This window comes from Netta rufina (assembly GCF_964035555.1).
Source record: "Netta rufina genome assembly, chromosome: 30".
NCBI classification, from domain to species: Eukaryota; Metazoa; Chordata; class Aves; order Anseriformes; family Anatidae; genus Netta; species Netta rufina.
Window position 1 is genome coordinate 640,761 of NC_140154.1, and position 20,341 is coordinate 661,101.

Below are 20,341 nucleotides of genomic sequence, written 5' to 3' on the forward strand. Positions count from 1 at the left end.
ACTTCAATAAACGTTATCGTCTCCACCCGGCTTCTGCCAGGCTCCTTCTCTACGCCGAGCTCCGCGTGTTCCTACGCTTGCTGCCACCCCTAGGGGTAAAACCCTGCAGTTTTTGGGGTCAGTTCCTACATTTTGGCCAACCTGGGGGTAAATCCCTCCAGTTTTTAGGGTAATTTCCCACATTTTGGCCAACCTGGGTGTAAATCCCTGGGGTTTTTGGGGTCTGTTCCCACATTTCGGCCAACCTGGGGTTAAATCCCTGGAGTTTTTGGGGTCTGTTCCCACGTTTTGGCCAACCTGGGTGTAAGTCCCTGCCATTTTGGGGTCGGTTCCCACATTTTAGCCAACCCAGGGATAAATCCCTGCATTTTTTGGGGCTGTTTCTGTGTTTTGGGCTCATTCTTCCTTTTCCCTTTCCCTCTTGGAGCCTGGGCTGGGAGCCCCCAGCTCCTAGGGGGTGGCTTTGGACATCTCTAGGAGGCTTTGGGGGCATCGAGGCTTTCCCTGGGGGGCTTTTGGGGCTCTGGCTTTTGCCCCAAAGCTTTTGGGACCGGCCCCGAGCCAGGCGCGCCCCCGGGGGGCTCTCCCCCAACCCCAGCCACGTGCAGGCGCGGCCACGTGGCGGCTGCCCCTCACGTGCCCACCCTCCCAAGGGCGTGGCTTCGCTGAGTGACATCGAGCTCAGCCAATCGCGCGCCGCGGGCCGGCGGCAGGGCGGGCCAATGAGGAGGGGCGGCTGAGGTGAAGGGGGCGGGCTGCGCGGGCAGGCGGCGGGGAGGCCGCGGCGGCAGCGAGGTAAGATGGCGGCGGCGGCGCCCGCCCGCTTAGGACCGGCGGGGCCCTTCCCTAACGGCCCCGCCGAGCTTCCCGGGAGGCTCCCCCGGGATCCTCGCGTTCCTCCGCCGCTCTCCTGCTCCGCCGCCGGCGCCGGGATGCGCTGGGGGAGGGAGCGCCCCTCACGCTCGCCGCCCGCGGACAAAATGGCGGCGGCCGGGGCCGGCCGGGCGGCGGCGCCAGGGCGCATGCGCGAGGGCCGGCGCGGGAGGAGGGCGGCGGAGCACGTGCGGGGAGGGGGGGGGGGGCGCTAGGACCCTGCGGGGGGGGGAGTTGGGGCCTATGGGGGGGGTCTTAGGGGGGTTTATGGGGGGTTTAAGAGGGTCTGGAGGGGGTCCAGGGGGTGCTGGGGGAGTTTAAGGGAGGGTTTAAGAGGGTCTCTGGGGTGTCCAGGGGGTGCTGGGAGGGGCAGGGGGTCTTAGGGGTGTTTAAGGGGGGTTTAAGAGGGTCTGGGGGGGTTTCCAGGGTGTCCTAGGGGGGTTTAAGGGGGTCTAGGGGGGAGTAGGGGGTCCTGGGGGGGGGTCGAGAGGTGCTGGGGGGGGGGTGCAGGGGGTCATAGGGGGGTTTAAGGGGGGTTTAAGAGGGTCTGGAGGGGTCCAGGGGGTGCTGGGGGGGCAGGGGGTCAGCAGGAGGCCCTAGGATTGTTTAAGGAGGGTTCCCCTCCACCCCTGGGACACCTCCGTGTCCCCCCCATCCTCTCGGGACCCCCGTTTCTCCCCCTGGAACCTGTTTCTTCCCCCTGGGGGCCCCCCTTTTTCCCTGGCTTCCCCCCATTTTTTCCCTAGGGACCCGTTTCACCCACCAGGGACCCCTGTTTCTGCACTGGCGACCCCCATTTCCTTCCCCAGGGACCCCTCTTCCCCCCCCAAAGGGACCCTTCACTTTAGGATCTTCTTCATCCCCCCCCCGTGTCCCAGCAGGACGAGGATTTGCACTGGGATGCCCTGGCAGGTGCGAGCCGTGGCCGCGTGGTTCATTTCCTTCCTCCTAATTCCTTTGCCCTGCTTTTTTTCCAGCTGTTGGCATGAACAGAATCCGCATCCACGTCTTGCCCTCGAGCCGAGGCCGCCTGACGCCGGTGCCGCGGCCCCAGGAGCCTCTGGCATGCGCCTTCAGCCACCGGCAGTGCTCGCAGCCGCGCCTGGAGGGCCAGGAGTTCTGCATCAAGCACATCCTGGAGGACAGGAGCGCCCCTTTCAAGCAGTGCAGCTACGTCTCGGCCAAGAACGGGAAACGCTGCCCCAATGCTGCCCCCAAACCGGAGAAGAAGGATGGGTGAGTCCCGCCGGTTCTCCGCTCCCCCATCAGAGCGAATTAAAACGGGCAGGGGAAGGATTTTCACATCTAGAAAGGTGTTGCAGGGCTTTTTCGTTCAGCTGCTGCGCTGAAGTTAACCTCAGGCAAGTTTTTGAAGCACTTCTGAGCTAGGAGAAGGCTCCACAAGCACTGGGGATTTGGCGTGGAGCCTTTCTGCTCCCCGTCTGCCCTCTGCCATCACGAGGTGGCTGCACCTTTGTCAGAGCTGGCCTTGCACCCACGTGCCCCTGGCTTCAGCCCAGCAAATTTGAGTTGGAGTCTGTTTTTATGGCTCATCCTCAGCGTGTTTGCTCTGGTTGTGTTTGATTTGGACTTGCTGTGGCTGGAAGGAGCTCAAACATCAGCACATCCAGCCAGCACGGCGGGGAGGGGGTTCAGTTTTGCTCCTGGGTGCATCTCAACCCGCGTCTCATCCTCGGAGCTTACCAAGAACAGTGCTAGTCTTGAGTCTGCCCTCGGCCCCTCTGCGATAAAAAAAATCTCCGTCGGCTTTGGCCAGCCTGAAAAGTCCAGTGTGGACGTTTGGAAGCAGAAGAGCTCGCCTCAGTGGCTTGAAGTAAAAAGCTCTTTTCTCTCTCTGCTCCTGCGCCGCATGGCTGCCAGCTCCGCAGCTCGGGGCGGTGTCGGAGCGGCGCTGTGCGGTCTGCGAGCCACCTGGGGCTCTCTGGCATTTCCCTGCCCTACCTGCAGCCAGGGGCGGGCGGTTTTGTTCCCTTTCGTTGAAGGTTGGGGCAGGCTGAACGTTTCTCAGTGTCTCGCTTGTTCGTTTTGCTGGCTGGAGGGGTGACGAGCGGGTGATTTATCCCTGCAGCGTGTCCTTCTGCGCCGAGCACGCCCGTCGGAACACGCTGGCGCTCCAGGCTCAGATGAAGAAATCCAACCCGGGGCCCGCGAGCGAGACGCTGCTCTGCCAGCTCAGTTCTTACGCCAAGAGCGAGCTGGGCTCCCAGGCCGCAGAGAGCAGCCGCAGCGAGGCCAGCCGCATCCTGGGTAAGCACAGAAAAAAAGCAAAAACCACGACCCGGTGCTCTCCTTGCCGCGGAGAAGTGAGGGTAGGGCTTGGTAAAGCCAGCGAGGGAAAGATCCGCGGGTACAGGACCGTGTTCTGCAGCCCCTGCTGCGTCTTGGTGCTGCTGACTGCAGGCAAATCACGCCACAAACCCCAAATCCTGCAGGTTCCCTTGCAGAAACCCTAGCTAGCTTCCCTCTGCGCTGCTTGGTGCCTGGCAAACCCCCGTGCTGAGCTCCTTGACCTGTGGGGTCGCTCGGTGGGCACCACCGTGGCCCTTAGCCAGGTGGGCGCAGTCAAAACAGCCCCCAGTTGGTGCATTTCTTCTCATTCCACGTCCCTGCTGGGGAGGAAGAGCCTCCTTTTGGCACGAAACAGAGCAAATTCACCTCCTGGGGGGCTGTGGGGCCCTGCCCCGTCTCTCAGTGCCCCTCGTTCCTCAGATGAGGACAGCTGGAGCGACGGCGAGCAGGATCCTATCACCGTGGAGCAGACGTGGCGAGGGGACCCGGACAGCGAGGCTGACAGCATCGATAGCGACCAGGAGGATCCCTTGAAGTGAGTGGGTGGCTCCTGCGGGTGACACAGAGCCTTAGCTCGGGGTGATAGCGGGAAGCAGCCCTTAACGAGGTGATTTTATTAACGATGCTGCGCTGGGACTCGGTTCCGGGGTGAGTTTTTGGGTGTGAATGCTTGCCAGGGCTTTGCCTGGTGGTTCTGGGAAGCCTTTGGTGCTGATCCTCCTTCAGCCTGGAGCCAGCCACGCGAGCTGCACTCTCAGGGTGCTCCCTTCATTAAAATTAGGACTAAAAATTGATATTTCTGCTTCTCACCCCCTGCTCTGTCTGCCTCGGCCCCTCTCCAGCAGCATTTCTGCCAACGCCTGCGTCACCCAGCAAGGGGAACGGCCCCGAGGGCCCTCCCCAAACCATCCCCTGCTTCTGTGGGTGTTTTCCAGGCACGCCGGCGTGTACACGGCCGAGGAGGTGGCCCTGATCATGCGAGAGAAGCTGATCCGCCTGCAGTCCCTCTACATCGACCAGTTCAAGCGGCTCCAGCACCTCCTGAAGGAGAAGAAGCGGCGATTCCTGCACAGCCGCAAGGGCGAGCACGAAGCCATAGGCAAGTACCGGTGCAGGCAGCCTCTGGTGCGTATCCTTCCATCCGAGGGCACCGTCTTCTCTAAAACACACAGAAATCTACATTTAAAACATGTTTTTCTTTAAAAAAAAAGGGGTAGCCAGGGTGTTTCTGTGGCTGGCCCCGCGCCTGCAGATCGGTATCGTTCGGGTTAGAGGGGTTGCCGGATTTCTTTGCTCTTCAAAGTTTGCTCTCTTGCCAGGAAATGAGACTACAAAGTTAATTCGGAGACAAAAGTGCTTTTTTTGTAGGGGATTTCCTGTTTTTGGTCTTACAAACAACACACAAATTTATTCATCTGCAGGCTTCTGTCTGCATGGGCAGAGGTTTGTTTCGGTAGCTGCACCGGTGCTGCTGTAATGACGTCGTCCTTAGCACGGATGCAGCTTTTTTTTTTTACAAAATCACTGCTGCCTGGCTTGGATTTCTCCCTAAAAATGCTGTCGGAGGCCGGAGCTGGTGGCTGAGCAGAGGCAGGCCCAGGTTACAGAACGGGCTGAGAGGTTACAGAGCAAGGAACGCTTCCCCAGCGTGCTCTTATAATAGCTCGTCTCGGAAAGTAAAAATAACTGGAAGTTTGGTACATAACAATTTGGGAGGACTCGTTTTAGCAAAGCAGAGCTGCAGATCCTGCCCGCTGCCCTGTAATTACAGCTGGGAGGGCTTACGGGAAGCTTCCAGAACACGGGAGCGAGCTGAAATTTGAAAAAAAAAATTGATATTCTGCCTCTAGAAATCACACTCAACTTCGGCCAAATTATTTTTAAAAGAGGGTTAAAAATAGGTCAGCCTGAGAACTCCTTGCGGGCACGGGGCAATCGGGATAAGTTTTGGGATGAAGTTTGCTTTGTCATCCTCTGGTGGAACCCCAAGATGAGCTCCCTGTGTCAGCTCCTGTCACCAGCCAGCTGCCGGAGCTCCCCAGGGCTGATTTTGACTCTCGGAAACCCAAAAAAAACGAAATGGGAACAGCGTGGCAGGTGGGTGCGTGCTGTTTTCACTGATCCCTCCCTCATTTCTCACAGGCAGCAGCCTCCTGACGGGCCCCGAGGGGCTCATGGCCAAGGAACGCGAGAACCTGAAGCGCCTCAAGTGCCTGCGGCGCTACCGGCAGCGCTACGGCGTCGAGGCCCTGCTGCACCGGCAGCTGAAGGAGCGCAGGATGCTGGCGACCGACGGCGCTGCCCAGCAGGTACGTCGCCAGCTCAGGGCCTGCTTGGGGGTTTTGGCATCCCCCTGGAGGGCTGCGTCTCTCCTCCTGGTCCCCTCTGCCCTTCGTGAGGCGCTCGGAGGGAAGAGCCGGTCCTGGATGACGCCCTCCAGCATCCCCAGGTGGGCTGAAACGTTGTGGGTTCGCAGGGGGGGGTTAAACAGGCAGCAAAAACACAGAAATGGTGGTGTGGGGGTGCAGGATTTTCCCTTTTGAAAGGGGGAGCTCTGACTTTCACGTGGAAAATGTTCCTGGGCGCGGCGGTGACACGCAGACTCCTCCCAGACCTGTGGGGACTCGAATTCGGGCCCTTGCAGTGTACACAAAACTAAATTTGGAGCTGTTTCAACCAAAACTTAAAGCCTTCCCTTAACTGGCTCCTGAAAGTTAGGAGATAAGTCGGAGAAAACCCATTCTCTGCGACAAACTGATGAGGTGAGGCTCTTTCGATGGGAGCCCAGACTTTCCGTGTTATCTCAGCCCTGTCCCAACAAAAGCATGAATGGGAAGGAGATAACGAGGGCGAGGATGCGCTGTAGTGCAGGAGACTTTAATCTTGGCGCGTGTTGAAAGCAGAATCCGGGCGTTGTGTGGCCGGGGGGGGGGTTTTGGAAAGCTCACAGAGCTCTGAGCTGTTCTCCTGGCCTTGCAGGCGCACACCACCCGCTCCAGCCAGCGGTGCCTGGCCTTTGTGGATGACGTCCGATGCTCCAACCCGTCCCTGCCGATGACCAGGCACTGCCTTACTCGTATCCTTTCATCTCAGGCCCAACTTCCAGGGGTTTGATCCTCTTTTTTTCCTTTTTTTTTTTTTCCCTTTTTGGCCCTGAATCAAGGCCGTCGGTTTGCCGTAGCCGTTGGTTTCAAACAGGAGCCCAAAGGAATTTTCTTCCTGTGGTCCGCTGGCCGAGCCAGAGCATCCCCGGGGTGCGGCCAGGTCACTTGGAAGTGACAAGGGGACCTCGTGGAGCCCGAGCTGGCTGCCAGCTGTGGTAAGGGAGGACGAAAACAAATCCACGCTGCCTAAATCGCTGCTCCTGCCTTGGCTGTGGGTGCCAACAGCCATCAGAGCGGGGTCTGCCGAGCTCCTGGTGCAGGAGGTGGGTGTAGGAAGGGATGTATGAGCCCTGCAGCGCTGCTTTGGGGCAGGAATTGAAGAAAGGGGTAAATTTTGGCCTGGCTGGGGCTCCCCGGGCCGGTTGTGCCCCTCGTGTGGCATTGGGACAGGGCGGATCCGGCCAGGAGCAGCTCGGGGCCGTGCTTGCAGCTGCTGTGAGTCAGGAGCAGCCCCGGATCCCGGAGCAGAGCTGGCAGGCAGGGGAGGATGAGCTTTGGGTTTGTTTTCTTACTGGAGCTGGCAGATCTTCCTCCAGCTCTGCGCGGGGAGCAGGAAGCTGCCATTGTTTCTCTCCAGCGGCCGTACACTTGAAAATAAAGGCAGGATAAATACCTACAAAGCACTTCGAGCCAGTTGCTGTTTGCAGCTGGCTGGGAGCAGGGGCAGGGAGTGGAAAAAAGTTTTTTTTTTTCCTCGTGGCTGAGCCCTCAGCTCACTTTGGCTGCCACAAACAAGATCTTTGCTTCGGGTAGCCCCGGCGAGCCGCTAACGTCTGCAGCCTGCCGCGTTTTGCGCCTCGTGGGGAGGCTCTGGGGCTTTGTTTGGTTTTCCAGGAGCTCGATTGTTTGCCCCGGGGCGTTACGGGGAGCTCAGCAGCTGGGCTGTCGGGCTCCAGGTGGAGCTGGGGCTTTCGTCGTCTTGGCAGCCGCTGCTTTTTGGCTACCAGGAGAGCGAGCGCTTGGGCTGGAGTCATCGGGAGAGATGAAAATCTGGCATCCCCGCCCTGCCGCTCCTGCAGAGACGCTTTCCTCACCCCCGAGTGCCTGCTCGGTCTGGCTTCTTGGGGCTGAGCTCCGCACCGTTAGGGCCAGCGCTAATTAGGGGCTCTGCCAGGAGGCTTTGAGAGCCCGTGGACGGTTCCTCGGGGCACGGAGGTGAGGGGGGAGAGGACAAATCTGAAGGAAACCTCATCAGCTCGGGGGATGGGGTTAAACTCAGCGCCTCTGGCCACCACGTGTGGGTTTGGAGGTTTGTTTTTCCTCTCCCACCCCGCGTTGTGTGCAGGGAGCTTGTCAGACGTTGAGGACATCGGCCTGCCGGGTGTTTGGGTGGGTTTGTCGGTGAGAAATCCATCCTGAAAGCCTTGCTTCACGCTCGAGACCTGCTGTGGCACCCAGCGGGGGTTGTCACAGGGTGGAGAGACCCCGGGACGCGACCCCAGGGGTGTGGGGAACGCCGCCGCGTGCATCTGCTGCTGGACGAGGACGGGATTCGGGCTCCTGCTGCTGCTGCTGGGGGATCGCTCTGCCGAGCGCAAATGCGATCGGAGCGAAGCCCTCTGGTTGTGATTAAAGGCAGGAAATCCCATTTACACCTCTGGCAGGAACAGGTTTTCCACTGGGAAGGAAAATGCAGTGGGAAGCTGGAAATAACCGGAACCCAACTCCTGGCGGTGGAAGCAGCATTGTGCGCGCTGCCGTCCCCGCTGCCTGCTGGACCTGGAAAGCGGTGCAGACGCCTCCGAAATGGACGTCTGCAAATCAAAGTGAGCCCGGGCATGTGTAATATCTTCCAGCTGAGGATCTGTGAGTGCTTTACGGGATCCAGCTAAGCCTTCCAGCCCCCCCCCGGGGGGCTGTAGCTGTTGTCCCCGTTTTCCATCACGTGAGCACCGTGGCTCAGGGCGCAGCTCCGGAGCCTGGGCTGAAAAAACCTACAATTGTAGGGTTTTTCACCTTAATCTGGAGGGCGGGAGGATGCGTGGGGAGCCCGGCAAGCCTCGTAGTCCTCCTCTAGCTCGCCCGCTGCAAGGCGCAGGTTTCCCTTGACCGCATCTTGCCAGACATCTGTCAGGACACTAACCAGACCCTGTTCAAGCCGTGTCAAGGCTCGGAGGAGGTGCCTTGCAACAAACCCGTTCCCGTCAGCCTCTCCGAGGAGCCCTGCTGCCCTCTCCACCTCCGCCTGCCCCCGCAGCTCTACGTCCCCGAGCAGGTGCTCTCTGTCCCCGAGGAGCTGGAAGCGGCCCCCACGGACCTGTACCTGAGCGCTGCCGAGCTCCAGCCCACGGAGAGTTTGCCCCTGGAGTTCAGCGACGTAAGTGGGAGCGGTGGCCCAAAAAAAAAAAAAAAAAAAAAGGGTCCTGCAGGAAAACTTGCCCAAAATTCACTGCTTTCAGCACATCTGTGAAGCCAGGCTGAGCTGGGGGGCGCAGAAAGCCACCGCTGCCTCCCCAGCGCCGATAACAGAATGGTTTTTACTCTTTGCTGGCTCGGAGAAGAACAAACAGCCCCTTGAAAAAAACGAGCAGGAACCCAAAGGGTTTGGGAGATGCTTCCTTCAGCAGGGTTTGGAACAGCACAGCTTGTGGCTGCTCCTTTCGAAGGGCCCTGCTCTTATTTAAATCAACATTCAGCTTTTTTATATATATATAAAAAAAAAGCAGATTTCTGCCCGCCTTCCTCTCCCAGGAGGGTTTTAATCCCCAGATTATTCCCGTGTCCTGCCTGGGCGTTAAGCCTCCGCGCTTCAAATCCTTTGAAATTTGCTTGAGCAAAAAAAATCCCGCCGACGTCGGGGGCTTTTGGTTTTCTATTCGGGTGTCCCCGAGACCTCGAGAGCTTCCATCGGAGAGCAGAAATCTGACAACTGCTGACAGCGAGGGCTCGCTCGGGGGCCGGGGGCTGCCGTGGGGCCGAGCTGGACCTGGCAGCACCGAGGTCGGCGGCGTTGGAGCTGCTCCAGGCTCCTTCCTGTGGGGCTGAGCGGTTGCGAGGCAGAGCCAAAGGGCAGCGGCGTCAACGCGGCCTTTGTGGGAGAGATTTTTTTTCCAGGGCAGAAAGGAGAAACAGAGCCACTCTTCTCCCCCCCAGCCTGTCCCCCCAGAGGACTTTTTAACTCTGTAGGATTTCGGGTGCTGTGGGCAGGAACCCCAAAAACCCTGCCCAGTCCCTTCAGGATGTGTTTGCCCTCTCTTGGAGGCAGCCCCGTGGGTGCGGGTGCCCCCTGTGTGCTGCTGTGGGGCTGCCTGCTGTGGGGCTGCCCCGAGGCCTTTCCCCCAGAGCTGGGATGCCCCTGGAGAGCCCCACATCCTCGGCTCGTGCTGGGAGCTGTGGGGGCATCCCGCATCGTGGCAGCTTTGGGAAGTTCCACCCGGAGTCGTGGGCGTCCCACCTCGGTGTCAGACACCCCCTGAAACCCCCCCAGCCTCTAAAAAGAGCCTTGTAGGGCCCCCTGCCTCCCGCAGGAGGGCGTGGGCGGCGGAGAGGAGCTGGAAACCCCAAAAAATATTGGGGGAAGCAAAATTTTGCTGAGTTCTGCTGAGTTTTGGGGAGGGGGACGAAGGCGAGGGGCTGCCGGGAGGGCTGCGGGGGCTCCTCCGTTGACGGGGCCGCTCTCCCTGTCCTCTCTCCTAGGACCTGGACGTGGTGGGGGACGGCATGCAGTGTCCCCCGTCCCCTCTGCTCTTCGATCCCTCCGTGGCCCTCGACCAGTCCCTCAGAGACGTGGCCGAGGCCCCCGTGGACATCCTGGCCCTGGAGGAGCCGTCCCCTCCCGGAGGAGCCGACCGAGGGGGCTCTGCCCACGGCTTCCCCGAGCCTCCTGCGCAGGTACGGATGGAGCAGCGCCCTTAGGGGGGGCTCCAGACCCAGCACGGCCCCTGCTGCGGGCAAAATTTTGTCCCCAAAGCTGTGCCCGAGCCCGGGCGGTGCCACCACGGTCCCTGCGTGCCCGCAGGTGGCTGCTGTGTCCCCACGGCTCCGGGTTGGGGACCAGCGCCCAGCCCTGGGGAACTCCCCCTGGCTGTGATGGGGTAAGGATGTCTCAGCTGCAGGCTGGGGATGGGATTTGGGGCTTTTTTCTCCCCATTTTGGGATTTGGAGGGCAGCAGTTGCCTTCTGTGCAAAAGGCTTGGATTTTCATTCCCTTCACCCTGCTCTCAGCGGGGTGGTTTTATCCCTTGGGTGCTCACCGTGGGGGGTTTTGGGGTTTCCCTCAGCTGCCCCATCCCTTCTGCTGTCCCCCCCTTTGGCTGATGGCCCCTACAGCTGGGTTTAGGGACGGGGATCCCCCCCCAGGCCCTGAATGAAGGCCGCCGGTTTGCCGTAGCCGCTGGTTTCAAGCAGGAGCCCAGAGGAAAAACCTCCCGGTCTGTTGGCGTTCCCGACCCCGTGGAACGACCAATTCGTGTGGGAGCGACACGGGGCCGAGCCCCCCAACCCCTATAACCCCCCCCAAACCCCCCCTGCACCCATCCCACTCTTTTCTTTTTCTCTCCTGGCCAGAACCTCCTGCGCCCGGGGCCCCCCGAGGAGACGGCGGCCGCCAACGGGAACCCGGAGCTGGCAGCCGGGAGCTGAACTGGGAGCGAGCGAGGGGCTTCCCTGAGGCACAGAGCCCCCCCCAGTAACACCAGTACCACCAGTAGCACCTCTGGAGGAACAGAAAGAGGCTGCGGACCCCCCCCCCGTGTAGGGTCCTGCCCTGTGCTGGTGGTGGGGTGGGGGGCGAGGACCCACCCGCGGCGATGAGGAATCCGGAGGGGTCCTGGGGGGGATTTTTGGGGGAAAGGGGGGGACACGGAGCTGTGTGGGGGCAGCGGGGGTGGTGCTGGGCTGTCCCCATGTCCCCCCCTGTCCCTGTAGGGTCGTGGGGGTGGCTCCCCCCTGCAGGTGACCCCCCCCCCCTCAATAAAGATCTTGGACCTGGACCCCAAAAGCGTCCCCGGGTCGTGCTGCGAGGGTGGGGGGGGGATAAATGGGGGGGGGGGGGGCAAGCCGGTGCCCAGGGGGGGCTCCCGTTATACCGGGGGGGTGGGTACGGGGGTGGGCGACCCCCCCAGGGTCCTTCCAAAGCCCCGGTGCCCCCCCCGGTGCCTCCCCCAGCCCCGGTACCGTGCCCGGTGCCAACCCCGGGGGGCGTCGGGGAAGGGTGCGGGTGGGGGGGGGGGGGGGGGGGCGCACCGGGACGTGCTCGGGGCGACCCCGATCGTGACCGGGGGATGCGGCGGCGGCCCCGGGACCCCCCCCCCCAAACCCCCCCCCCCGCCCCCGGGCTGGGATTGGCGGCGGCGGGGGCGCAGGGCGGGGCCGGCCCGGTGCAGCCATGACATCACCGCCGGTCCCAGCCCCGGGCCCCGTCCCGAGCCCGGTCCCGGCCATGCCGGCCCGTGCCGCCGCCGCCCCTCCGTAACCCCCCGGTGAGTCCGCGGGGGGGTTTTTTTTGGGGGTGGGGGCAGGAGGAAGAGGAGGAGGAGGAGGAGGAAGGAGGAGGAAGGAGGGGGGGGGGGAGTGGAACGGAACGGAGCCGCCGCCGCCGTTACCGGAGGGTCCCCGGGGAAGTTGGGCCGCAGCTCGGGGGGAACCGGGAACGGGGGAGTCGCCGCCGGGAAGGGCTCTGAGAGCAGCCCCCGGGGCTACCGGGCACCGGGAGGAGGAAGAGGAGGAGGAGGAGGAGGAGGAGGAGGAGGAGGAGGAGGAGGAGGCCCCCCCGGGATGTCCCCGCAGCGTCCCGGCCGCCCCGGTGGCGTGCCCGGTGTCCCCCGGTGCCCCCCGGTGCGTCCCCGGTGTCCCCCGGTGCATCCCGGCTGTCCCCTGTGCCTGCCTCCTCCATCCCCGGTGTGTCCCCGCTGTCCCCGGTGTGTCCCCAGTGCATCCTGGCTGTCCCCAGTGTGTCCCCGGTGCATCCCCGCTGTCCCCTCCCCGTTGTTCCCAGGTGTCCCCGAGGTGTCCCCCCCCTGTCCCCTGCCACATCCCGGCTGTCCCCGGTGTCCCCTCGTCCCCGGTGTCCCCCCGCTGTCCTCCATCCCACCCGCGTGTCCCTTCTCCATCCTGGCTGTCCCCTCCGTGTCCCCGCTGTCCCCAGGGCATCCTGGCTCTCCCTGCCGTGTCCCCACCGTGTCCCCAAGGTGTCCCCAACGTGTCCCCAAGGTGTCCCCACCGTGTCCCCGCTCCCCTCAGGCTGCTCCTCCAGCACATCCCGCTTGTCCCCAGAGCATCCCGGCTGTCTCCGGGGTGTCCTCGCTGTCCCCGCCGCCTCCCAGCTGTCCCCAGTGTCCCCAGTGCATCCCGGCTGCCCCAAAGGGACCCCAGCTGCAGCACGGCGGGGCTGGGGGCGCTCAGGGCTGTCCCCCCGTGTCCCCAAATTTGTGGCGGTGACGTGGGGCAGGCCGAGGCCACCCTAGGGGACAGCAGGGCGGCTGGGGACACTTCCCCGCCGTGCTGGTGTCCCTGCAGCCGGGCGGTTTGGGCACGTGCTGCGTCCCCGGTGGCCACTGTCCCTTGGATCGGGGTGACAACGGGGCCCTGCTGGGACCGGGGAGGGCGAGCGGGGCTCCGAGCACCCCCGGCCCTACTGCGGCCACGTCCCTGTCCCCTCCTGCTGCCCCAACACCGTCCCCGCTCCATGTCCCCGTGCCAAGGAGGGGAACGGCTGCGGTGGCGAGGCCTTGGGGGGGCTGCGGGCGGCTCTTCCCCTCCAGACAGAGCCTCACTTCCCCCCCGTGACGCAGCCGGAGCCGCTGGCCCCGGGGCCGCTTCCTGCGCTGGGGGGCTGAGAAGGGGCCGGGGGGGACACCACGTGCAGCCCGGGGGTGCAGAGGGGACACGCGGGGACAGCACGGGGACGGCACGGGGATGGCACGTGCGAGGTGCGGCTGCGCGGTGGGGCGCGGGGCCGAGGTCCCGCAGTGCCTCGTGGTGGGGAGGGGGCTCGGGAGAAACCCCCCAGGCCCTGCTGTGGGACACAGGAACGCTTCGGGCACCGGTGCCACCCTCGTGGTGCCAGAAAGGTGGCGGAGGTGGCACCGGGGGACTCGGCTGCTCCCAGCCTCGGCCTGGATGGTGACGGCGGGGTCCGGGGTGGCCTCGTGGGGTCCCTGGGGGGGGCTGAGGTGCTGCGAGAGCTGCACCCCGAGCTCTGCCCTTCCCCTAGCAGCTGGTGGCGAGCCCCTGCTTGAATCCCTCCTTTGTGGGGTGGCCGCACGGCCCCTCACCCGCCAGCACCCCAAAAGCCTCCCTGTAACCCTCTGCGCTCATCCCGGTGCCGGCCCCGCAGCCAAACGGCACCGAGGCCCCGGCTGAGCCCCGGGGGAGCCCCGGTCCCCGCCTGGCTCGTGGGTTATGGGGGTCCCGACCCCCCCAATCATCCCACAACCCAGCCGAGGGTCCTGCCCCCCAAAAAACGGAGCCGGGTGCCCAGCACCGTGGGGTGCTGGGGGGCTCCGAGCCCCCTTTTTTGGGGGGATTCCCTGTTCCCTCGGGTGCTCGGTGCCCCGGGGAGGGGGACGGGGACCCTGGGGCGGTGCTGCCCGGTTCGTGGCCGGTTCCCCGGGGCTCCCCGCCGGGGGCTGCGGGGCCGGAGCTGGCGGAGCCGCGCACCGGGGGCGGCGGCGGCGGCGGCACCCCGGCTCCTCCCCGGCCGCGGTGGGAAGGCGGAGCTGTGGCGCCGCCGCCTCCCAACAATAGCGCGGCCGGGCCGGGCCGGGATGCAACCGGGAACGCCGCCGGGACCGGCCCCGGGGCTGCGGGGAACGGAGCCGGGAGAAGCCGCCGGGAGCTGCGGGCTGTGAGTGCGCGGGGCTCGGTTCTCGGGTCCCGGTTCCCGTTTTTCGGGTCCCGGTTCCCGGTTCCCGGGGCCCGGCCGCGTTCCGGCGCGCACGGAGCGGCCCCGGGGCGAGCAGCGCGGGGAGGCACCGGCACCACCTTGAAGGGGGGGGGTGGGGGAAAACCCCCGGTGTAACCGGGCTGCCCAGCCCCCGGGGGGGGCCCCTCTGCACCCTGGGGCTCCGTGAACCCCCCCGGTGCCAGCCCCGGGCTCCGCACCCACCGTGGCCACCCGGTGCGCGGCGACGCCGGTGCCAACCCCGGTGTTCCCCAAAAGCACCAGGACCCCCGGTGTGTCCCCCCCCCCGACATTTCATCCCCAGTGTCCCCCACAGGTGACGTCTGCGCTGTCCTGGCCGGACCCCAGCGAGGTGAGGGGGGGGGTCCTGGGCCTGGCAGCGCCCCAGGAGGGGGGGACACGGCGGCCTCGGCTGCGTCCCCTGGCAGGCAGCGATGTCGGAGAGCGCGGCCGAGGCGCAGGGAGATGAGAGCCCCGCGGCACGCGGCGAGACGGGCAGCAGCCAGGAGCTCCTGCAGCGGCTGCGGGAGCTGGAGGTACAGAGGGGAAAGGGAATCGGGGCCACCGGGCAGCCCCCGACGGTGCCACCACGCAGCCGGTGTCACCACGCAGCCGGTGTCACCAAGCAGCCGGTGCCGTGGTGCCAGCGCCCTGGGGACACGGTGGGGACAGCTCCCACCTTCTCATGGTGCCCCCATTCCCGGGGTGGAGCAGCTGGGGACAGCCCCCGTCCCCCAGTGTGCAGCCCCCAGCAGGCAGAGGAGGGTTCCCTTGGTGCCACGGGGGGGGGTCACCAAGCGCCCGGGCCCCTCGGCAGCGTCCCCTGAATTGTCCCCTCTCTGTCCCCAGGCAGAGAACTCGGCCTTGGCTCAGGCCAACGAGAACCAGAGGGAGACCTACGAGCGCTGCCTGGATGAGGTACTGGGGGCACTGGGGCTTGCTGGGGGGGGGTCACACGCGGTGTGCCAGGGCACGGGGCTGCGTGTGCCCTCCGCAGCCCCCCCCCCAAGATCCTCTCTTTTCCCCAGGTCGCCAACCACGTGGTGCAGGCGCTGCTCAACCAGAAGGTGGGTGGCTGGGGGGTGTCCGTAGGGCTAAGGGGGGGGGGGGGTCCCGGAGGAGCCGGGGTGACGCTGCCATCGTTGTGTGTGTCCCCCCCCCATCATTCCAGGACCTGCGTGAGGAGTGCATCAAGCTGAAGAAGCGCGTCTTCGACCTGGAGCGCCAGAACCAGGCGCTGAGCGACCTCTTCCAGCAGAAGCTGCAGCTCTCGGCCGGATCCCTGCCCCAGGTGCCGTGGGGGGGGGGGGGCTGTGTTAATGCTGGGGGTGGGCTGCGGGGGGTGGGTGTGAGGCAGAGCCCCCCCCCTCAGCCATTTAACCTGGTGCTGCCTCCCCTCCAGCTGCCGCTGCACACCCGGTGCCGGTGTCCCTGGATGCTCCGGGCAGCCCCCAGCTGGGCTCCCACCGAGCAGCCCCCCGCCTCGCTGCCCCCCGGCTGCTGTGCCCCCCCCGGCAGAGGTGGGTACCGGTGCCTCCGCCCCCCCCCCTGCATGCACTGTCCCATTTCCATGCCCGTAGCATTGCCCTTTCCAGGCTTGGGGTGTCCCCAGGGCCGTGGTGAGCCCTCTGCGCGCCCCCGACGTCCCATCCCTGAGCCCCCTGCCGTGGGGTGGGGGCTGCCCGTGGTGTCCCCGTCCCCATGCCCATGGTGTCCCCTTCTCCAGCATCCTCTGCTCCACCTGTAATGTCCCCAGTCCCCAACCCTTTTATCCGTGGTGTCCCTGCCCCTGGTTCTGTCCCATCCTTGTCCCCCACCCCTGGGTGTCCCCAAGCCCGTGGCACCCCCCCTAGCCCACCCCCACCACTCCCATGAGGTGGACAGCGCCCTGTCCCCACAGGCCACCCCGCTGGGGACCATCGGGCAGCCCCGTGCTTAGCCCTGGCGCCCCCTCCCTGGACGCCCTCTCCCCCTTCTTCAAGAAGAAAGCGCAGATCCTGGAGGTGCTGCGCAAGCTGGAGGAGACGGACCCACTGCTGGGAACCCCCCCGGGACCCCCCCACACCCAGGGACCCCCCGATTCCCCCTGCTCCCCCGAACCCGGGCTGGAGCCGACGCACCGGGCTGGACCCCCTGCCCTCTGCGGGGTCTGGGGGCAGCTTCAGGGTGGCGGGGGGCCGAGGGGAGCCCCTGCTCGTCGCCGGAGGAGGCCGTCCCCCGCGGGGGGCTCTGCTCAGCGCCTTGGCCGAGCGGCTGCTGCGGGGGGGACGGGGGGTGCTGCCGCCTCAACGGCGAGCCCCCGGCCCCCCCCCCGGCAGCGTGGCGGCGGCCCCGAGCACCCCGCGTTCCTGGGGCTCTACGCGCCCTGCGAGGAGAGCCCCGAGGGCGGCTTCGCCCCTCTTTCCCCCCGCCTGGGGCTTCCTTCGCCCGGGGGGGGGGGGGGCACCCCCTTTGCCTTCCCCTTCCAAGGTGCTCAAGGCGCTGAAGCTGCCGGGCCCCCCCGGGGCGCTGCGCCTCAGCCCCCAGCTCGCCCGCGCCTCCAAAATCCCCTGCCGCAGCACCAACCCCGAGGCCTCGCCGGTGCTCAGCCGCCGCGCGTCCCCCGACGCCCCCCCCGAGCCGGGCTCCCCGGAGCCCCCCGTTTTCCCCCCTCCTCACCCTTACGAGGCGGCCGAGCAGCCCCTGGGGTCCCTGCCCGTGGGCCCCCCCGCCGGTGGCGAGCGAGCAGCCGCGTCCCCCCCCGAGCCCCCGGCGTGGTGCCGGGGGCTCGGCCCCCTCCCGCCGCCCCGGGAAGAAGCCCCCCGAGCCGGGCTACTTGCCCTTCAAGGAGCGCCTGGCTGCCCTGGGCAAGCTGAGGGGTGCTGACGGCCGGGAGCCCCCCCCCGGGCCCGGGAGGCCTGAAAGGGGTCACGGGGCTGAGCCGCGACCCCCGGCGCGGGGGTGTTTGGGGGGCAGCCTGAAGCACCCGGAGCCGGCGCACGGCGCGGAGCCCCTGGCGCGCTGCTACTCCTCCGGCTCCATGGGCGAGCACGGCAAAGCGGGGGGCAAGGGGCGCCCCCCCGGGGGCAGGACCCCTCCGCGAGCCCCCCCTCCGCCCCCCGCCAAGGCTGCCCGCAGCCCCCACGGCAGCCCCACCAAGCTGCCCACCAAGGCGGCCGGCAAAACCGGGGGGTCCTCCCGGGGCGAGGAGCCCAAAGCAGCTCCGACGGTGACGGCGGTGACAACGGGGGGGGCCACCAAAACAGCCGGGGGTCCCCGCAAAGCGCCGGCCGGTCCCGAAACCCTCGGCGCGGGGTCTTCGGCGGGGGCCGCCGGGCATTCGGCCATCGAGGAGAAGGTGATGAAGGGCATCGAGGAGAACGTGCTGAGGCTGCAGGGGCAGGAGCGGGCGCCGGCGGCGGAGGTGAAGGTCAAACCGGCCGGGGGCTTGGCCAGTTGGTTCGGGCTGCGGCGCAGCAAGCTGCCGGCGCTCAGCCGCCGCGCCGAGGGCGCTCGGGGTCGGGAATGGTCGGGGGCTCCGGCACCCCTGCGGAGGGAGGTGAAGTTGGCAGCCCGCAAGCTGGAAGCCGAGAGCCTCAACATCTCCAAGCTGATGGAGAAGGCGGAGGACCTGCGCAAGGCGCTGCAGGAGGAGCAGGCTTTCCTCCACGGGTTGGCTTTGGAGAAAGGACGGCCCCGGGCACGCGGTGCCGGTCCCGAGCGCAGCCCCGGGCAGCTGCAGGTGATGTACCAGGAGGTGACGGCCGAGAACTTCATGCAGCAGCTGCTCAACAGGTCAGGGGTGGCCCTGAGGCCAACGGGGGTTTGGGGACACCGGGGGTTTGGGGACACCGGGGGCTTGGGGACACTGGGGGCTTTGGGAAAACTGCAGGCTTGGGGACACCGTGGGGTTGGGGACACCATGGAGGGAAGGAGAGGGAGGTGACAGGGTTGGGGATGCAATTGGGTCGGGCTTGGGGACACCGCGGGCTTGGGGACACCAGGGACTTTGGGAAAACCTTTGGCTTGGGGACACCATGGGCTTGGGGACACCATGGAGGGAGGGAGATGGAGGCGATGGGTTTGGGGATGCGATTGGGTTGGGAACAGGGACAGCGTGGGCACAGGGGTTGGGGACACCACGGGAGGAGTGGGGGATGCCCCACAGACAGAGCTGGGGCCACCGTGGGCTTGGGGACACTGCGGGGCCCTTCCGTGATGCTGCCGGGGGGGCAGCTGCTTGGGTGCCCCCAGCACTGGCTGGGTGCTGAGCGTGGGGGTGCTGGGTGCTGGGGGGGGGGTCCCCAATGTCCCTCCCGCTGCCCCCTTGTCCCCAGGGTGGACGGGAAGGACGTGTCCTACGAGAGCCGCCTGGAGCACAAGCGGGACCTGTGCGACTTCCAGCGGGTCTCCCCCGACGCCAAAGACCCCCGGCTCTGCCGGCCGCCCCGCAACGGGATCGTGGGCCACCTGCGGGGCTGCCAGGACCCCCCGGAGAAGGTTGGGACCCCCCCCTCAGCCCCCACCCCTCACCTCTCCATCCATCCCATCTCCTTGGGGGGGTTCACCCTCTCTTTTTCGCCTCAGGTGCCCGACATGGGGCTGCGGGACGAGCTGCCGTCGGACGAGAGCCTGTCCGAATCGGGGACGGCGCAGCACTTCGCAGGCGAGTTGCCATCACCCGGCGGGGATCCCTTGGGCATTTTTGGGGGGCTTCTCCTCATCCCTCACACCTTTTTGCGTCCCCACAGCGTGCGGCTCGCTGACGCGGACGCTGGACAGCGGCATCGGGACCTTCCCACCCCCGGATTACGGAGGGGTCCCCGCAAAGAGCACCCCAAAACCCCGCGGGCGCCCGGAGCCGCTGCCCGGTGCGGTGCCGGGGAGGCCGGCAGCCCTCACCAAAGTGCCCCGCAAAGCTCGGACCCTGGAACGGGAGGTGCCCAGCGTGGAGGAGCTGCTGGTGCCCGGCAAACACCGCGGCACCGGGGCCCCCTGCCGCGCCGCCGGCCCCCCCGGCGCTCACAGCCACCGGGGCTGTCCCCAAGGTGCGTGTCCCAGCGGGGTCACCCGGGGACGGGGTGGCTGTTTGAGACCCCCCCTGATGCTGCAAGGTGCTCACCGGTGCAGCAGGGAGGGTCTTATAATTTGAGGGGGGGGGGTGGTTTTGTTGGGATTGACCCCCCCCTCCCCGGTCTCTTTTCGCCGCAGACGCCGATGCGGAGAAGCCGCGGCGCGTCCAGCAGAGCAAGAACTGGACCTTCCCCAACGCCAAAGCCTGCGGCAACACCGACCCCTTCCTCTGCCCCCCCGGGGGGCTGGAGGGGCTGCACCGGCCTGCGCTGGTGAGTTGGGGGGGGGCACCGAAATTGGGGTCCCATTGGGGTGGGGGCGGCCGTGGTTGTAAGGATGTAAATAGCGCGGTGCTGGGGGGTGCGCGGTGAGCCCCGCTCGTTATTTTGCTCATTTTTTCCCCCCCCCAAACCCCTCAGGCACCCGCGTGCAGCCCGGCCGGGCACCGAGGGGCGTCCCCGGAGGCCCCCCCGCCGCTGCCCCCCGCCCTGAGCGCCTGCAGCAGCCGCACCCCCAGCGCCTCGGACGTGGGGGACGAGGGCAGCACCGAGGCGCGGTCGCGGGACGCCGGCTGCGGCCCCCCCGGGATGGAGCACTCGGAGTCGCTCAGCGATTCGCTCTACGACAGCCTCTCCTCCTGCGGCAGCCAGGGCTGAGCCCCCCCCCCCCCCCTCCCCAAAAATCCCCCCCCCCCCTCCCTCACCCCTTCCACGGGTCCATCCTGTTCTCCCCCATCCCCAAATCCCGGGTCGGACTCGCACGGCTTCCACCCCTCGCCCCCCCCCACCCCCCCGTGCAACGTTGCACAATTTGGGGGTAGTGGGAGGGGGGAAGCAGGGCCCGATTTAGGGGTGCTGCCCCCTTTGGGGGGGGGTCCCAGTGCCCCGTGTCCCCCCCCCCCCACGCTCTCTCTGATGGTGCTATTGCAGTGTACAGCCCCCGCTGCCGGGTTTTTAACTCAATAAAGCCGCCCCCCCTGGTTTATTTATATAAATTCTCGTCAAGCCGCTGTCGTCTCTCAACTTTGAGCCCCCCCCGGATTCACAGTGCCCCCCCCCAGCCCTGTAGGGTTGAAACTCGAGCGTTTTATGGAATTATC

At 66.1% G+C, this 20,341-nt stretch overlaps 2 protein-coding genes across 2 annotated transcripts; both read left to right on the forward strand.

The window, feature by feature from the left end:
• The first annotated feature begins 767 nt into the window (after nucleotides 1-767).
• On the forward strand, nucleotides 768-11,118 carry KANSL2 (KAT8 regulatory NSL complex subunit 2). The gene is made up of 10 exons (XM_084303520.1): nucleotides 768-795; nucleotides 1,851-2,109; nucleotides 2,963-3,141; nucleotides 3,604-3,718; nucleotides 4,119-4,286; nucleotides 5,330-5,492; nucleotides 6,163-6,259; nucleotides 8,411-8,664; nucleotides 9,984-10,178; nucleotides 10,854-11,118. The coding sequence occupies exons 2-10, from the start codon at nucleotides 1,859-1,861 to the stop codon at nucleotides 10,926-10,928; spliced, it is 1,497 nt and encodes a 498-aa protein (XP_084159646.1). The 5' UTR covers nucleotides 768-795; nucleotides 1,851-1,858; the 3' UTR covers nucleotides 10,929-11,118.
• Nucleotides 11,119-11,690: 572 nt separating this feature from the next.
• On the forward strand, nucleotides 11,691-20,009 carry NCKAP5L (NCK associated protein 5 like). The gene is given in 20 exon segments (XM_084303501.1): nucleotides 11,691-11,767; nucleotides 14,507-14,726; nucleotides 15,040-15,108; nucleotides 15,219-15,257; nucleotides 15,362-15,481; nucleotides 15,593-15,601; nucleotides 15,604-15,654; nucleotides 15,656-15,714; nucleotides 16,091-16,290; nucleotides 16,293-16,400; nucleotides 16,403-16,452; nucleotides 16,454-16,494; nucleotides 16,496-16,636; nucleotides 16,638-16,926; nucleotides 16,928-17,964; nucleotides 18,507-18,669; nucleotides 18,757-18,835; nucleotides 18,921-19,217; nucleotides 19,381-19,514; nucleotides 19,662-20,009. Coding segments are annotated over 19 exon segments (3,225 nt in total). The 5' UTR covers nucleotides 11,691-11,767; nucleotides 14,507-14,624; the 3' UTR covers nucleotides 19,899-20,009.
• Nucleotides 20,010-20,341: the final 332 nt, after the last annotated feature.

Bases quoted from the DNA above. Each gene is read 5' to 3' on its own strand.
- KANSL2 (XM_084303520.1), top strand. From the start codon at position 1,859: ATGAACAGAATCCGCATCCACGTCTTGCCCTCGAGCCGAGGCCGCCTG. The intron at 3,142-3,603 runs GTAAGCACAGAA...CTCGTTCCTCAG, and splicing joins CGAGGCCAGCCGCATCCTGG to ATGAGGACAGCTGGAGCGAC. The intron at 5,493-6,162 runs GTACGTCGCCAG...CTGGCCTTGCAG, and splicing joins CCGACGGCGCTGCCCAGCAG to GCGCACACCACCCGCTCCAG.